Below are 18,310 nucleotides of genomic sequence, written 5' to 3'. Positions count from 1 at the left end.
GAGCCGTTTGTTTCAATAAACCTGTTCGCAGAATCCCTACTCCTAGGTATTTCACTCACCCCGTCTGTCACTCAGAGAGCTGAGACCCCTGCTTCTGAGCATAGACCCCTTTTCGTGGAATCTGTTGTCGTTTCTGATGTCCCAGACACTCCTTCCCAAATACCCACTTCAGAGACCAGCACAGGCGTGGTTACCCCACTTGCACTGTCTGAGTTCTCCTCTTCTCAAAACCTAGGGTTTAAAGCGAACAGTACATATTATGCTCCTTTCCAAGTGACCCCTACTGAGATCAGCGTATCTGCTGTTGCTCCCTCAGTACCATTAAAGTTAGGGCCCTTCTTTTTGAAGGATCAGGCTTTCAAGTTTGAGACTCCCTTTATCCCTGACTTTGTAAATCTGCAGTCCCTTCTCACTGTAGTTAAAAGTTCTCCAGCAGCCGCTGAGTTAAGCTTTGCCGCTGCCAAATCTTCTGTTATAGAAGCAACCTTGCCTAGCTTACTTCTGTCTGTCCTATCTGTGATGCCTATCACCTTTACTAAAATTTCTGTTTTGCAAGGTATTTCTCCTATTAAATCTGTGATACCTGCAATTCCTTTAATCAGTTCCAAAACCCCTGTCACTAAGTCTCCCATGGAGTCTGATGCCCTCACTAGGGATTCTCAGGGACCCAATTCTGTAACAAGCAAGATATCCCTTGTGTCTGTTGGAGAGTTTACCCCAGTTTCTCTCACGGATCATGCCACAGCCTCCGGGATGATTAAAAATGACTTAAAGTCTGGGATGCCCATTCCTGTAATAATACTGTTTTACGCTGATTCGCCCACAGTATTCGGGGTATCCACTACTGACTGTATGTCTACTACCACGAACTCAGGGGTATCGCATTTGGAACGTTCCCTTTTTTCAGAAGATCCCGTCTTTAAAATGGACTTATTTTTCTCTGTGTCTTCCACAATACTTGGGGTACTTGCTATTGACTGTCCTGTCCCAAAACTAGGGTTACCTCTCAAAAAGGTGCCTGGAGCTACCGATGTTAAAGACCCTATGTTTAAAACAGTAACAATTTGCATTGCTTCTCCCACAGTATCATGTGAGACCTGGGTACCTGGGACCTCCACTCCGAAGCCAAGCTCTAGTTCTCTGTCTTCTTTCTCTGTGTTGGAGGCACCCAGCTTTAACCCCAAGACTTTTTTCCCTAAGGTTGATGCACCGCGTAACCACCTGCCTTGTTTTTTGGATAAAATCTGTTTTCTCACCTTTCAAACAGACTCCTTACTCGCAGGTCTCTGTGCGGTGCCCAAAGTGCCCGTTCTGTATGGCAATTGGCCTCTCCCTAAGACGAAGACACCCTTACTGGACCTCGTCGCTTTACCTGAAGCGTCCGTTCCTGTTCTCTATGGTTCCACTATGGGTATAGACATGCTTATTATGTCCTTCGCCAAAGCCACAAATTCGGATTTCATTCTCTCTAAAGATCACAAACCAAAGGAAGCGGATCCTTCTTCAACTGCCAGTACCATGACCAAGAGTTGCATACACACTGCTACAGACTCTCGCAAATTGCTTGGGATAGCAACCCTGCTTGGTATCAAAAGTACCGCTGCAATAGTGTGTAGTGAACCCTCCCGCCCCATTCCCTTGCTAACCACCACCCGGAATTCCTTGGAAGCTAAAGACTCTCGCAACTTCCTCCGTGCTGATTTCACCAAAGACATTGCCTTCTCTGAAGGTCCCTCTGCCATTTTTGTCCGACAATCTGTGTCCTGTGTCCCGTACTCTTGGACTATTACTATGCACCGGACACCTGGCTACTGTCCTTCCGATGTTCCCATTCCGGAGCCCTCAGGTCCCATTGTCCATGTACCAAGAACTGCAGTACCACCGCTGTCTTTCATGGCACTCGCCAATGTACATCTGGATTGTGGACCTAATTCTCGCCGGAGACACTTCAGGAACAACTCAATGTCTCCCAGACCTATGAATGGTCCTGTTCACCCAGGCTTCTCACCCAGTGGTGGGGGTACTGTAAGGAATCCCAACAAACTATGGGCTTTCAACGCCACCTCTCGCCTAAGGAGGTTTAGGAACAATTCCATGTCCCCCAAATCTGTGATGGATCTTGTTCGTCCGGAGGTCTCACCTGAAGGGGGGGGTACTGTAAGGAATCCACTACTGGCTTTGACTTTTGCCTTGCAGACCTGTGCAGTTGCAGGCTTCCTCTGGCAATCTATGGCACAGGTGCTGCCTCTCATTGCAGCTTCTGCCCTGTGCTACTTCATTGGAGGAATTCTCACACACCCTCCTCCTGTGATTGGATCTCCGCCCTTTATATTCTAGGCGTTGGCTCTGAACCAGCGCCGAGCATAACTATTCCTACCTCTATGTTACTGTCTCTGCCACAAACCACCCCAGGCCTCTCTCCTAGCGTTCTTACCTTCCAAGTTCCTGAGTATCCAGAGGCCTGGTCCTGGACGTCTGTGCTGAAGCGTTGTTGCCAGCACTGGCCTGCTGCTATCTCCTTGCAGTGGCCTACCCTGGACGTCTGTGCTGAAGCGTTGATGCCAGCACTGGTACTGCTGCATTCCCTCCTAGCAGTAGCTACCCTTCCTGTCCTGTGGCCTGCCGCTATTCTCCTGTAGTGGCCTATCCTGGACGTCTGTGCTGAAGCGTTGATGCCAGCACTGGTACAGCTGCATTCCCTCCTAGCAGTGGCTACCCTTCCTTTCCTGCGGCCTGCTGCTATCTCCTTGCAGTGGCCTGCCCTGGACGTCTGTGCTGAAGCGTTGATGCCAGCACTGGCCTGCTGCTATTCTCCTGCAGTGGCCTACCCGGGACGTCTGTGCTGAAGCGTGTTGCCAGCACCGGTACCTGCTGCATTCCCTCCTAGCAGTGGCTACCCTTCCTTTCCTGCGGCTTGCTGCGATCCTCTTGCAGTGACCTGCCTTGGACTTCTGCGCTGAAGCGTTGGTTCTACCCGACGCTGCCCTGCGGTGAACTTCGGCCAGCCTGCTGTCTCCTCCTGCTGAGATCGGCGTCATGGGCCGAGGCCGCTCCTCGCGCAGAAGCCACCCCCGCGCTCACGCTCCTAAGCTGAAGCGGGGAAATCCTGACTACCTGTTGCCGAACTCCTGCTTCCATAACGACGATGCTGCCTTCTCCAATCCTGACCCTGCGATGTACGACTACGAACTGCGCACTCCGGATCAGTCTGCGTGGACTCAGGTCGGTGATTATATAACCCCACCTCAGCCCCGCGGTCCGGTCCCGGTTTGTGGCGAGCATCGGCGTAACATATATATACTGCATTACAATTCATGAATTTATGCCATCTGGTAGACACGCGAAGCATTGCAGCCTATTAAATCCTAATCCTTATCATTTAACAGATCAGCCGCCCGTCAGCCAGGCATGAACCCAGGCTGGGAAGGCAAACGCAACGGGGCTTGTCAGAGGTGAGGAGTGGCGCATTCCAGGTATCTGCCAGGTACATACTGGGTATTTGCTTGAATAAAGTGTGTCGGTGCAGTATGTAAGTGATTGCATCACAACGCCTGACTAAGGGCTCAGTGCTGCCTAAAACACAAGTCTAGAAACTCTTCCAAATAAATCTATAAAGATTTAATCTACTACTTTTACAAGTGTTTATTGATCACAAATTGTAAACTACAGGTGTGGCGGCTTCTCTTTGAAGTATTTGATTTTTTTGTCAGGTTTGGAGCCTGCTTGCTGATGAGTATGCATCTCTAATTTGTGTTATTATAACATTGTAATGTTCTACACTTTTTTTTGTCTACTCCATGAGACATCTTCCAGCACCAGAAGAAGACATCTTATAGCATATTCAAATAAATGAGATATAAGGTGTATTCTGGTGCTGGGAGGTGTACTATAGAATACCTACATTTGGTAAGTAGAGTCCAGTATGTCAGGTACCTACTTACGTTGCCAGTTCAACATAAACATCCATTTAAAGAGCAGTCATTGAATTAGATGGTGTTTGGTTTTGCACGGTCTGGTAAATATTAGCTGATCAATGTGACAAAAATAGGTTTACTGTATCTACATGATGATAGATGCAAACTTGATAATCCATGGATACATTGTTACTGTTAAGATTTCAAATGGTCCAGTAAATGACAGATTAGGAGATTCTTAAAATCTCTATAACTGAATGTACTGTAATGTGTGTTACATTGAGCTCTCTGTCTCTCTTTGAAATTATACAGAGAAGATGCCAATCCATTTGAGATCAAACTTTTATCCTCATCACTCAGCGATTCAGGACAACCAGACTACAGTCAGAGAACTCCTGCTTTTGGGATTTCCAGATCTTCATGGTCTCAAGATATTAATCTACTCATTGTTACTCATGGTTTACATTGTAACAGTTACTGGAAACTTCCTAATCATTGGGCTAGTGACATCGAGTCAGCAGCTCCACTTCCCAATGTATTACTTCCTCAGTCATCTGTCTTTATCTGACATATTGCTCATTACAAATATTGTCCCTCAAATGCTGAAGGTTATATTGGAAGAAGGGGCCACCATCCCTCTTGCCAGCTGCATAATACAGTTTTTCATCAATGGTGCTTCAGCATCCACTGAATGCTTTCTTCTCACAGTAATGTCTTATGACCGATACTTGGCTATCTGTAACCCTCTGCATTACTCCAGTATTATGGGCACTAGGCTATGCAATACCTTAGCTATTCTGTGTTGGATGTTAGGGTTTATGCTGTTACTTATTGTAACATGGCTTGTATGTGAATTACATTTATGTGGCCCCAATGTCATTGACCATTTCTTCTGTGAATTTGATCCTTTGTTAGAACTGTCTTGCTCAGATACATCCATTGTGGAAATAGCAGTGTTTGTACTAACCATCCCTATACTTCTTTTCCCATTTGTTTTTGTCCTTTTAACATATGTTTATATCTCACTAACCATCCTCCGGATCCCCTCCACCACTGGGAAACAGAAAGCCTTCTCCACCTGCAGCTCTCATCTAGCAGTTGTGTGTGTGTATTATGGGACACTGATTGCAAAGTACATGGTTCCATCCAGAGGACACTTACAGACCTTAAACAAGGTCCTTTCTATACTGTGCACGGTACTGACTCCATTATTCAATCCAATAATATATAGCCTGAGGAATCGGGAGATGAGAGCAGCTCTGAGGAAATTTATCTGGATGGTGATAGGAAGGAAACAGTTCCAATCTAATGTAAAAAGGACAAACTGCACATCTGTAATGTAGTTTTCAGCTTGAAGGCGGGCGCGTAACATCAACAAGCATGGAGTATGCTGAGAGAGCACCCTTGACCTCCGCAAAAAAACAACCCAAAACAGACCCCTAAAATAACTTTAAGGCATCCTTAAGCTGCCTATAATACCATGGGATGCCTCGAAAAACTAAAAAAAAAAAAAAACTTACCTCAAAGGTCTCACTATTTTTCCTCAAAGGAGGCTTTCCCGCTGCAGATCCGAACAATGGTGGCTCCTCCTCACGCTCATCGTCTGCATCTTCTGACTTCGAGCAATAAAGAAAACATAATTCAGGTATCACAAAACAGTGTCTGGATATCCTCTTCAGAAGCATGCAAGACCCCTTCCAGGCAAATCTACAAAAAGTTTCAAGAAGGAAATAGACTCACTGGAACTAAGAACAGCGTAGCTAGAAAAAAAAATGAAGGATTCTCTACTGTACTCTACTGCTGAGAGAGCTCCATGGACCTCCACGATAAAACACATAAAATAACCAAAACAGCCCCCAAAATAACTTTAAGGTATTCCAAAGCTGGCCTAAATACCATAGGATGCCTCGCAAAACAAAAAACCTACCTCAAACGTCTCACACTTTTTCCTCAATGGAAGCTTTCCCGCTGCTGAGCCGGATAATGGCGGCTCCTCCTCACAATCTCCGCGTGCAACGTCCGACTCTGAGCTAGAAATAAATGATAATTCAACTATCACAAAACAGTACCTGGATAACCTTTACAGAGGCATGTGAGATCCTTTAAAGGCCAATCTACACAAATAATTAATTCAAGGAGGAAGTAAACTCACTGACACAAAGAACAGTGTAGCTAGAAAATAAAATGGAGGATTCTCTACATCTACAAGCTGGCATGGCTGACTTAAACTCAGTGAGGAGATGAGGGAGTTAAAGGATAGTCTGGAGGATCTGGATAATATGGAAAGAGGATAGAACCTCAGGATTGGAAATATCCGGAAACAATCTCCACCGTGAACCTCCAATCTTATGTATGTATGTGTTTATGTCTTTATTTATATAGCGCCATTAATGTACATACAGTAGCGCTTCACAGCAGTAATACAAGTGACAATCATATAGATAACAAATAATATAAATAACACATATAGGGGAGAAATGCTTCAGACATAAAGTAACATTTAGGAAAAATAGTCCCTGCTTTGAAGAGCTTATAATCTAATTGTTTTGTTGGAAGGATGTACAGAGACCACCGTAGGAGGGCATTCTGGTAAGCACGTTTGCAAGGGGCCAAGGTTTATGTATGCAGTATAAACTATCAATCATAGAGCTTCTCATATGCTTCCTTAAGAAGGTGTGTTTTGAGTTGGGTCTTAAAGATTGATAGAGATGGTGCTTGTCGGTTATTGAGAGAAAGGACATTGCAGAGGTACAGGGCAGTAATTTAGAAAGGTTTAAAGTGGGAGAGGGCTTTAGATAAAAAAAAGGGGTAGAGAGAAGACAAGAGTCGGGATGGTGTATAGCAAGAAATTAGGGCTGAGATGTAAAGCTTTAAAAGTGAGGAGAAGAATTGAGTTTGTGATACAGGATTTGATAGGAAGCCAGGAGAGGGATTTCAGCAGGAGAGACGCTGAGACAGATTTCGGAAAGAGTACAGTGATTCTAGCAGCATTTAGGATAGCTTGTAGGGGAAACAGGTGAGAGGCAGGAAGGCCGGACAGCAGGTGGTTACAGTAGTTGAGACGGGAGAGAATGATGGTCTGTGTCAGAGTTTTTGCAGTGGAACAACAGAGGAAAGGGCGTATCTATGTAATACTGCGGAGGAAAAAATTACAGGTTTTAGCTACCTTTTGAATGTGAGAGAGGAGTCAAGTTTGGGGACTACTGGGGGAATGATAGTACTTCCAACAGTAATGCGGAAGGAGGTAGTAGGGCAAGGTTTGGGAGGAAGTATGAGGAGCTCTGTTTTTGCCATGTTAAGTTTAAGTCAGCGGAGGGCCATCCAGAATGATATAGCAGAGTGACATTCATAAACTTTGGTCTGTACAGCAGGTGTAAGGTCAGGGATTGAAAACTAAATGTGTGTGTCATCAGCATAGAGGTGATATTTGGACCCAAGTTACATAGTTACATACAGTTGCATAGTAGATGAAGTTGAAAAAAGACGAAAGTCCAATAAGTTCAACCTATGCTAAATTTAGACAACAGATACTTTATTCTATATCTATACTTACTTATTGATCCAGAGGAAGGCAAACAAAAAACCCCATTAAGGGGAAAAATTAATTCCTTCCTGACTCCAAGAATTGGCAGTCGGATTAATCCCTGGATCAACATCCTTTCCATGTATACTTATTTGGTATATTCCTGTATACCTTTCCCATCTAAAAAGATGTCCAACCTTTTTTTGAACAAATTTATTGTAAATGCCAACACAGTCTCCATGGGTAATGCATTCCACATTTTAACTGCCCTACTGTAAAGAACCCTTTTCTTTGTTGCTAATGAAATCTCCTTTCCTCCAACCTAAAGAGATGCCCCTGAGTCCTTTGTACTTCCCTTGAGATGAATAGTTCATTTGAAATCTCCTTGCACTGTCCCCGAATATACAGTATTTGTATATAGTTATCATATTCCTTCTTAAACGCCTCTTTTCTAATGTAAATAAATCTAATTTAGATTGCCCATCCCCTTGATTAATTTGGTGGCTCTTCTCTGCACTCGCTCTAGTTCCATAATGTCTTTTCTAAGGAGTGGTGCCCAAAATTGTACTCCATATTCAAGGTGTGGTCTTACTAATGCTTGGTAAAGGGGCATAATTATGTTTACTTCCCTTCCATCCATTGCCCGTTTAATGCTAGATAAGATCGTGTTTGCCTATGCAGCTACTGCATGACTTTGGGCACTATTGCTAAGCCTGCTGTCTACAAGCACTCCTAAATCCTTCTCCATCAAGGACTCCCCCAATTGATTCCCATTTTATTTGTTAGTCACCAGTTTATTCTTGCATCCCAAATGCATAACCTTACATTTATCTGTATTAAACCTCATCTGTCATTTACCTGTCCATGTTTCCAATCTCTCTAAGTCCTTCTGGAGAGAAATGACATCCTGCTCTGATTCTACTACCTTACATAATTTAGTATCATCTGCCAAGATGGAGACTTTGCTTTCGATGCCAACCTCAAAATCATTAATAAACAAGTTAGAAAGCAGGGTTCCCAGTACCGATCCCTGAGGTACTCCACTCACGACTTTAGCCCAACATCAAAAATTTCAGTTTATGAAAACCCTCTGTTTTCTATCCTTCAACCAGTTTTCAATCCAGGTGCATACATTATTACTGAGTCCAATTTGCTTTATTTTTACACCAACCTCTTGTGTGGAACCGTACTAAAACCTTTGGAAAATCTAAGTAGACCACATCAACTGCATTACCCTGGTCTAAATTCCTACTTACCTCCTCAAAGAAACAAATAAGGTTAGTTTGGCATGATCTATCCTTCATAAATCCATGCTGACTTATACCAATGATTTTGTTTTTCCATTAGGTATTCCTTAATATTATTGCGTATTAAACCTTCAAGTAGTTTCCCCACTATTGATGTCAGTCTTACAGGTCTGTAATTCCCCAGTTGTGATCTAGCTCCTTTTTAAAATATAGGCACCACATCTGCTTTACGCCAATCTTGTGATACTGAGCCTGTGGAAATTGAGTCCTTGAATATTTAATGTAATGGTTTGGCTATTACTGAACTTAACTCCTTGATAACTCTTGGATGTATGCCATCGTGGCCAGGTGCCTTATTTACTTTAATTTTTTTCAAGCCGCTTACTGTATGAACTTCCGCCTCAGTTAACCAATTGTTCATTAATATGGAGGTTTTGGCTTCCTCCTGCGGCACTACTATTGAAATTGATTCTTCCCTGGTAAACACAGAGGCAAAGTGATGTGATTAGGTCACCTAGAGAGAGTGTGTAAAGAGAAAAGAGAAGAGGTCCCAGGACAGAGCCCCAAGGTACCCCCACAGAGAGATTGATAGAGGAGATGGGGTTAGCAAAAGAGACACTGAAAATATGATGGGAGATATAAGAGGATATCCGGTATAGAGCTTTGTTATGAATACCAAAGGTATGGAAAATGTTAAGGAGAAGATGGTGGTCCACAGTATCAAACACTGCAGACAGGTCGAGTAATATGAGCACAGTGTAATGACCCCTGTCTTTGGCAGCATGAAGGTCATTCGTTATTTTAGTGAAGGCTGTTTCACTGGAGTGAGCAGTGCGAACGCCAGATTTTAGAGGGTCTAGGAGAGAGTAGGTGTTGAGAAAAGGGAGCAAGCGAGAGAATACAAGATGTTTAAGGAGTTTAGAGTCAGAGGGAGACAGGCCAATAGAAAGACAGGTAGGGTCAAGCTTGCTGTTTTTGAGTAATGGTATAACTGTTGCATGTTTGAAGGAAGAGGGAAAGGTTATTTAAAGGGACTATTTATATTGATTGACCTGGAAGAAAACAACCTGCAAAAAGAGAGAATTGAACTTGTTGCCCACAATTCTCTAAATATATATGTTTGTTTTGTTCCTCAGATTCAATGCTGGTTCGTAAGAACTGAAAATACCATGGGATCCTTCTAGAGTGAAGATACAGTCTTCGACACAGGTTTCCTTTAGTTCCAATATTTATTGTTGAGCCATTTTACAATCCCAAGCATCAGTTAGTCATAGATAAGATGTTGTCAGATTATAGAAGGGGAGCAGTCTTTTTGGTTAGATGTTTCTCTCCTGCTCTGAGGTTGTATTCCTCAAGCAAGGAGTGATATTGTTTTTTTTCCTAACTACAATTGAACCTTTTAGCTTGTTATTATAGAGAAACATCTGTTATAACAAAGCATCATTGAATGTCGTTTATCTGCTGTCTGTGTAACGGACCCAAACTTAACTCCACCTGGAGTACTCCCATTTGTAACAAGCAAAGTTGTTTCTTTTGCACTGTACAGTATGAAGCCCAATTTCAGCAGTTTCACAGAGCATGGAAAATTAACCCTTTAAATTGAAACTTCAGTGCAGCTGAGTTTGAAACCCCCAAAAATCTAAATAAAATTCGAAAACCCCAATAAAAGAATGGACAACTTGACCAGGCTGCACTGTTATTCAACGAAGGAGAGAATTGTTGCCTGATGTAGTGATAAAGGGGAAATGATCTTCGCAAAATTCATGCTGCAGATTTTAACGGATTTATCAAGACGTTCGATTGGCACGAGGAGGGAGGTGAGACTGCTCACAATGCTACGGAGGGGGAGGGAACTACATTAAATAGGGGGCTTCCCCTTTAGGCTGGTTGGGCATAAAGATGGCAAGCAATTTTTTCTCTGTTACTCGGCACACATTGATGGATTTCTGGGTAGCCTGTGTCTGAGCCCTGAAAAGAGGGATAGGAACCATCCCCAACAACAGAGGCCCCAACAGTGGGAGAATTGTACGTGCTCCTGGGAGGAGAGCAGCACTGTATGCACCAGTCTGCTCCAGTCCAATACCTGAGGAGGTAAGGCTTACTAACGGACCTTAAACTTACCCTGACAGGTACTACTAGTTATAGCCAGAGGTAAACAGCCTTATACAATCATTAGGGAGACTATATCCCCCCCTGATCTGGATCTGTTGCCGCAATTACCTCAGGCTCACTGCTAGCTGTACAAACAAGAGACTTTATTGCATCAAAGCGGAACAAGATGCTGATTTAAGACACTGGGTTTTAACAGACAAGGCTATAAGAGTATGGGACACTGGAACACCTGCTGCCCTAATAGACTATGGATCATGTGGCTGAGGAACATCAACAGGGGTCGGCTTACTTCAGATGTGGAGTACGCAATGGAGTGACAGCCTCAATCAGAACTCACAGACTAGAATGATTATTTATGAGGATTTGAGTAAGCCCCCAGAAGAAAGGACTACAGAACAGAGGGCTGTGCGAAGGGACTCTACAAAGGGACCGTGATCTGTGGGGGGAGTAAAACATTAATTTATTTTCTTTACAGCATCAAGATGTATAAAACTGGGAGACATATTTAGACCTAGGACACTGCCCACAGCCCTGAGAGATAATGCGATTGTTAGGCCTCCCTGAAAAGATATGTGTTTTTCTGGGATGATAAGATTAATGGGTTTGATGCTCAGTTGCCCACACTGCACTGTACTGCCTACTTTTAAGGGAGGGGAGATACTGCATATGAAATGCTTACTAACACCTACTGCTAACAAGATTATAAATGTGTTATTAATGTGCCATGTGAATGTGTTTCAAAAACCATATATTCTAGTTACCTTAGGGTCAAAGCATCACTGCCATCAGCAGGAAGACCATTCACAAATGAATGGTTACAAATACAGTGACCTGGGTTTGGGTTATGAAGGAGCTCATGATATTTATATTCATACAGTATGTTTATTGTTATATATTTTCAGGTTATTAAAGGGTTTAATATAAATGATAGAGTCCACCCACCAATACTCATCTGGATGAATCCAAGGCTCTGGACTGGTGTGTCCTCTCCCCCACCCCCTTCCCCCTACAGTAAGTCTCTGTACACAAAATGCTGTTCCTGTTAAGGATTTTCATTCTCATTGTTCCTGGGTATTTTCACCACCCATACACCACCTACTGTAATCTTAATGTTTCCTTTTGTATTTCTCTTCCCCTTTTGTCCCCTCTAGTTTTCCCAATTCCACTCCCCAATCTCAAAGGTGGCCCCCACCCCAATAATGTCTTTACCTGTATTCCGAGATGGGAATGCAAAAATCAATGGAGCAATGTCACATCTAAGACCTGTAGCGAGAAAGGAGAGATTGAGGCACACTTTGGAGATGGATAAATACCTCACTATGGCTAAACATCTCCCAATAAAACATATTTCATTGAATGTAAAAGGCCTCTATTCTAATAGGCAGAGAACACTCACATTAACATAATTTAAAAGATGGAAGGGTGATATATTCTTACTAGGGACTCCTTTGAATGATCAAGACCCTACAAATAATTTTAAGGAAACCTACCCAACCAAATTCTTCTCATTATTTAATAGCAAAATAAAGAAGAGTAGCTATGTAAAGGAAGGATGATGTTCCTTGTCAAATTCAGGGTGTCCAGAAGGATCTAGAAGTCAGATTCTTGATAATTCATGGCCTCCTCTCAGGAGCTAGTATGACACTGGTAAACGTACAGTACATGCTCCTAATGAACGACCATCGGATTTCTTAAAAGATATCCTAGAATCCATAGATGAGCGATTCTCTAAATCGTGAATAATTGGTGGGGATGTGACTATGGTTCAAAACCCAGAGATAGACAGGTCAAGTACTTCGGGTCAGTCTCATTCTGCATATATACATAAAACTGCTAAGAAATTCAAGGAATTGATGAAGGCATTATCTCTAATAGACATATGGTGGGCAACACACCAATGTCAGAGATATTATACATATTTTTCAGCACCTCATAGCTCATAATCTTGAATAGACCACATTTTGGTCTCTTAAGATACTGTACAGATGCACCCACCAGTATCCGACGACTTGCCTGGGAAAATACTGTTGCTATCTCAGAGTAAACGCTGCAACATTTCTGTGAGATTCTATAGCCAGACAAATGACCAATCGGATTAACACAGTGGGGGTCCCTGCAGTCCTGCTGGCTGCATCTGTATATCAGAGGGGACATCTCAAGCTACAATTGGCCCACTAAAATGGTCAGACCATGTGACTATAAACTTACATTTAGGAATCCCATGTACCTGCATTAAGCAGATGCAATGGCATCTAAATGACTAAATTACACTAAGATAGAGGCTAAGATGAAGGACTCATTAGTAGACTATTTTAGTCTGAATAAAGCATCAGTTGATTCTCCGGACCTCTTATGGGAAGCGCATAAAGCCGCAATTAGAGGAACCATCATCTCAATTGCTTAACATTAGAATAAGCATATATTTAATGTAACAAAAGAATGAACAGAGAAAATAGTGAGTTTTTAACAGAAACACTAAAATTGCCATTATCAAAAGAATTACATAGCTCTAATGCTGGTCATGAGTTAAATAAAGTGTCACGGGAGACCAGGTTTATTATACACCTTTACCAGGATCATTCATTGAGCAAAACAAGATAATGAAATAAATTGTAATTTATTCACAGAAATATGCATACACACAGTGCAACACAAAATACAGATGAAAAGCACACTTACTAGACTGTTCAAAGTGCAGGTAACTCTAAATAAGAGTTTTTCCCTGACCAGTACTTAGCCTGAAATCCTCTGGTTCCCAAATCGAAGTGAAGTTCCTAATGCCACCGCTCCCTTCTCTTCTGAGAACTTGGATTCTTTTGACTGTGGGTTAGTACCAAACATCCTGGAACTAAAATTAACTAGCAATCCCAGCCGCGACCGCTATGGTCGATTATTAGAATTTAGCCGCAAAAAGTGGGATTTTTTCCAGGCAGATTTTTCTGAAGCCGGTGCTCTGCTATTTGCATAAGACCACTTTTGAAAAGCCTACCCGTACTTCTGGTGTTCAGAATCTCAAATATTATTGGCTCCAGGGTTTATTATAGTATTTTGGACTCCATTCACAAAATTCTATAGCCAATCAGAGCATGGGAACTTTCTCAGTAGCCAATCAGAGTGAAGCCGGTCTGAAAAGCCAGGTAAGCGGGGAATCTGAATTTGCCAAGGGACATGCACAATTTACCACCTCCGTCCCTTGCTATTCAGATGCCACCCGCTGGGTCAGGCTCCTCCAGGTCTGGCAGAACAAATTGCAGCCCGGACGACTGCCATTGCTCCCAGGACGTGGATACTTGAGCCCTTCCCTGCTACCCAAATGGAGTTCACACCTCTGGCATCCTCTGGCTACTTTGAACTCCGATGCCCACTAGACTTACTGGCACCAACTTGGAAGCCCTGAAAGTCCCCACACACTAACCAAGGGACTTAGATTGGACTCTAAGAATCCCCTCACAACATTATATTTATTGTTGGAGTGCCCATGAACCCCAATACAGGTTCTGGGCTAACTGAGCATTAACTGGGTATCCCCCTTAACCTAGGAACCACACATAGTTACATAGTTACATAGTAGATGAGGTTGAAAAAAAGACGTAGGTCCATCAAGTTCAACCTATGCTAAATTTAAACAACAGATACTGTGGGCCTCATGCAGAGAGCAGTGCTATTAACAATCTCGCCATTTTCCGGCGAAAATCACGCTAAAAACAGCCGAAAATGGCGAGGTAGGAAAAAAGCGCCATTTTTTTTTTTATTTGAAAATCTCGCCGCGCGGCTGGCGAGAAACTACATCTCGCCAGTCTGAAAAATATCCAAATTCAGAAAGGCGCGCTCGCCATCTAGCGGCTGTTTTTGGCGCGATTTTCTTCAATTTTCTCCGCCAACTAAAGTTGGCAAGAAGCAGGAGCTCGCCGACTATAGGGGAAAAAAAAAATGCGCGATTTTTTTTCTCTCCCTTTCAGCTGCGCGCATCTTTTTATTTACAATTCTCCACATGAAGTAATGCTAAAAATAGCGGATTTCGCCCATTTCTGCATATGGAGAATAAAACTCTCCATTAAAGCTACTTTTTCTTAAACTCTCCAATTTATTCTAGCGCTGCTCTCTGCATAGGCCCCTGTATTCTATATCTACACTTACTTATTGATCCAGAGGAAGGCAAACAAAAAACCCCATTAAGGGAAAAAATGAATTCCTTCCTGACTCCAAGAATTGACAATCGGATTAATCCCTGGATCAACATCCTTCCCATGTATACTTATTTGGTATATCCCTGTATACCTTTCCCATCTAAAAAGATGTCAAACCTTTTTTTGAACAAATCTATTGTATCTGCCATCACCGTCTCCATGGGTAATGAATTCCACATTTTAACTGCCCTTACTGTAAAGAACCCTTTCCTTTGTTGCTGGTGAAATTTCCTTTCCTCCAACCTTAAAGGATGGCCCGAGTCCTTTGTACTGCCTGTGGGATGAATAGTTCTTTTGAAAGCTCCTTGTATTGTCCCTGAATATATTTGTATATAGTTATCATATCCTCTTTTAGACGCCTCTTTCTAATGTAAATAAATCTAATTTAGCTAGCCTCTCCTCATAAGTTAGAATGTCCATCCCCTTTATTAATGTGGTGGCTCTTCTCTGCACTCTCTCTAGTTTCAGAATGTCTTTTCTAAGGATTGGTGCCCAAAATTGTACTCCATATTCAAGGTGTGGTCTTACTAATGCTTTGTAAAGGGGCATAATTATGTTTACTTCCCTTCCATCCATTGCCCGTTTGATGCAAGATAAGATCTTGTTTGCCTATGCAGCTACTGCATGACATTTTGCACTATTGCTAAGCCTGCTGTCTACAAGCACTCCTAAATCCTTCTCCATCAAGGACTCCCCCAATTTATCCCCATTTTATTTGTTAGTCACCAGTTTATTCTTGCATCCCAAATGCATAACCTTACATTTATCTGTATTTAACCTCATCTGTCATTTACCTGTCCATGTTTCCAATCTCTCTAAGTCCTTCTGGAGAGAAATGACATCCTGCTCTGATTCTACTACCTTACACAATTTAGTATCATCTGCAAAGATGGAGACTTTGCTCTTGATGCCAACCTCAAAATCATTAATAAACAAGTTAGAAAGCAGGGTTCCCAGTACCGATCCCTGAGGTACTCCACTCACGACTTTAGCCCAACATCAAAAATTTCAGTTTATGAAAATCCTCTGTTGTCTATCCTTCAACCAGTTTTCAATCCAGGTGCATACATTATTGCTGAGTCCAATTTGCTTTATTTTTTACACCAACCTCTTGTGTGGAACCGTATCAAAAGCCTTTGGAAAATCTAAGTAGACCACATCAACTGCATTACCCTGGTCTAAATTCCTACTGACCTCCTCAAAGAAACAAATAAGGTTAGTTTGGCAAGATCTATCCTTCATAAATCCATGCTGACTATTACCAATGATTTTGTTTTTCCATTAGGTATTCCTTAATATTATTGCGTATTAAACCTTCAAGTAGTTTCCCCACTATTGATGTCAGTCTTACAGGTCTATAATTCCCCAGTTGTGATCTAGCTCCTTTTTTAAATATAGGCACCACATCTGCTTTACGCCAATCTTGTGATACTGAGCCTGTGGAAATTGAGTCCTTGAATATTTAATGTAATGGTTTGGCTATTACTGAACTTAACTCCTTGATAACGCTTGGATGTATAGCATCGTGGCCAGGTGCCTTATTTACTTTATTTTTTTTCAAGCTGCTTATGAACTCCCGCCTCAGTTAACCAATTGTTCATTAATATGGAGGTTTTGGCTTCCTCCAGCGGCACTACTATTGAAATTGATTCTTCCCTGGTAAACACAGAGGCAAAGTGATGTGATTAGGTCACCTAGAGAGAGTGTGTAAAGAGAATAGAGAAAAGGTCCCAGGACAGAGCCCCAAGGTACCCCCACAGAGAGATCGATAGAGGAGAAGGGGTTAGCAAAAGAGACACTGAAAGTATGATGGGAGATATAAGAGGATATCCGGTATAGAGCTTTGTTACGAATACCAAAGGTATGGAAAATGTTAAGGAGAAGATGGTGGTCCACAGTATCAAACACTGCAGAGAGGTCGAGTAATATGAGCACAGTGTAATGACCCCTGTCTTTGGCAGCATGGAGGTCATTAGTTATTTTAGTGAGGGCTGTTTCAGTGGAGTGAGCAGTGCGAACGCCAGATTTTAGAGGGTCTAGGAGAGAGTAGGTGTTGAGAAAAGGGAGCAAGCGAGAGAATACAAGATGTTTAAGGAGTTTAGAGTCAGAGGGAGACAGGCCAATAGAAAGACAGGTAGGGTCAAGCTTGCTGTTTTTGAGTAATGGTATAACTGTTGCATGTTTGAAGGAAGAGGGAAAGGTTATTTAAAGGGACTATTTATATTGATTGACCTGGAAGAAAACAACCTGCAAAAAGAGAGCATTGAACTTGTTTCCCACAATTCTCTAAATATATATATTTGTTTTGTTCCTCAGATTCAATGCTGGTTCGTAAGAACTGAAGATACCATGGGATCCTTCTAGAGTGAAGATACAGTCTTCAACACAGGTTTCCTTTAGTTCCAATATTTATTGTTGAGCCATTTTACAATCCCAAGCATCAGTTGGTCACAGATAAGATGTTGTCAGGTTATAGAAGGAGAGCAGTCTTTTTGGTTAGATGTTTCTCTCCTGCTCTGAGGTTGTATTCCTCAAGCAAGGAGTGATATTGTTTTTTTTCCTAACTACAATTGAACCTTTTAGCTTGTTATTATAGAGAAACATCTGTTATAACAAAGCATCATTGAATGTCGTTTATCTGCTGTCTGTGTAACGGACCCAGACTTAACTCCACCTGGAGTACTCCCATTTGTAACAAGCAAAGTTGTTTCTTTTGCACTGTACAGTATGAAGCCCAATTTCAGCAGTTTCACAGAGCATGCAAAATTAACCCTTTAAATGGAAACTTCAGTGCTGCTTAGTTTGAAACCCCCAAAAATCTAAATAAAGATTCGAAAACCCTAATAAAAGAATGGACAACTTGACCAGGCTGCACTGTTATTCAACGAAGGAGAGAATTGTTGCCTGATGTAGTGATAAAGGGGAAATGATCTTGGCAAAATTCATGCTGCAGATTTTAATGGATTTATCAAGACGTTCGATTGGCACGAGGAGGGAGGTGAGACTGCTCACAATGCTACGGAGGGGGAGGGAACTACATTAAATAGGGGGCTTCCCCTTTAGGCTGGTTGGGCATAAAGATGGCAAGCAATTTTTTCTCTGTTACTCGGCACACATTGATGGATTTCTGGGTAGCCTGTGTCTGAGCCCTGAAAAGAGGGATAGGAACCATCCCCAACAACAGAGGCCCCAACAGTGGGAGAATTGTACGTGCTCCTGGGAGGAGAGCAGCACTGTATGCACCAGTCTGCTCCAGTCAAATACCTGAGGAGGTAAGGCTTACTAACGGACCTGAAACTTACCCTGACAGGTACTACTAGTTATAGC

At 42.4% G+C, this 18,310-nt stretch overlaps 1 protein-coding gene across 1 annotated transcript; it reads left to right on the top strand.

Moving 5' to 3' along the window:
• Positions 1-1,893: 1,893 nt before the first annotated feature.
• LOC142470939 (olfactory receptor 11A1-like) lies at positions 1,894-5,257 on the top strand. The gene is made up of 2 exons (XM_075577745.1): positions 1,894-1,908; positions 4,346-5,257. The coding sequence occupies exons 1-2, from the start codon at positions 1,894-1,896 to the stop codon at positions 5,255-5,257; spliced, it is 927 nt and encodes a 308-aa protein (XP_075433860.1).
• Positions 5,258-18,310: the final 13,053 nt, after the last annotated feature.

This window comes from Ascaphus truei, chromosome 20 (genome assembly GCF_040206685.1).
Source record: "Ascaphus truei isolate aAscTru1 chromosome 20, aAscTru1.hap1, whole genome shotgun sequence".
Lineage (NCBI taxonomy): Eukaryota > Metazoa > Chordata > Amphibia > Anura > Ascaphidae > Ascaphus > Ascaphus truei.
Note: the sequence above shows the minus strand (reverse complement) of the source record. Positions and strands in the feature narration are given on the sequence as shown.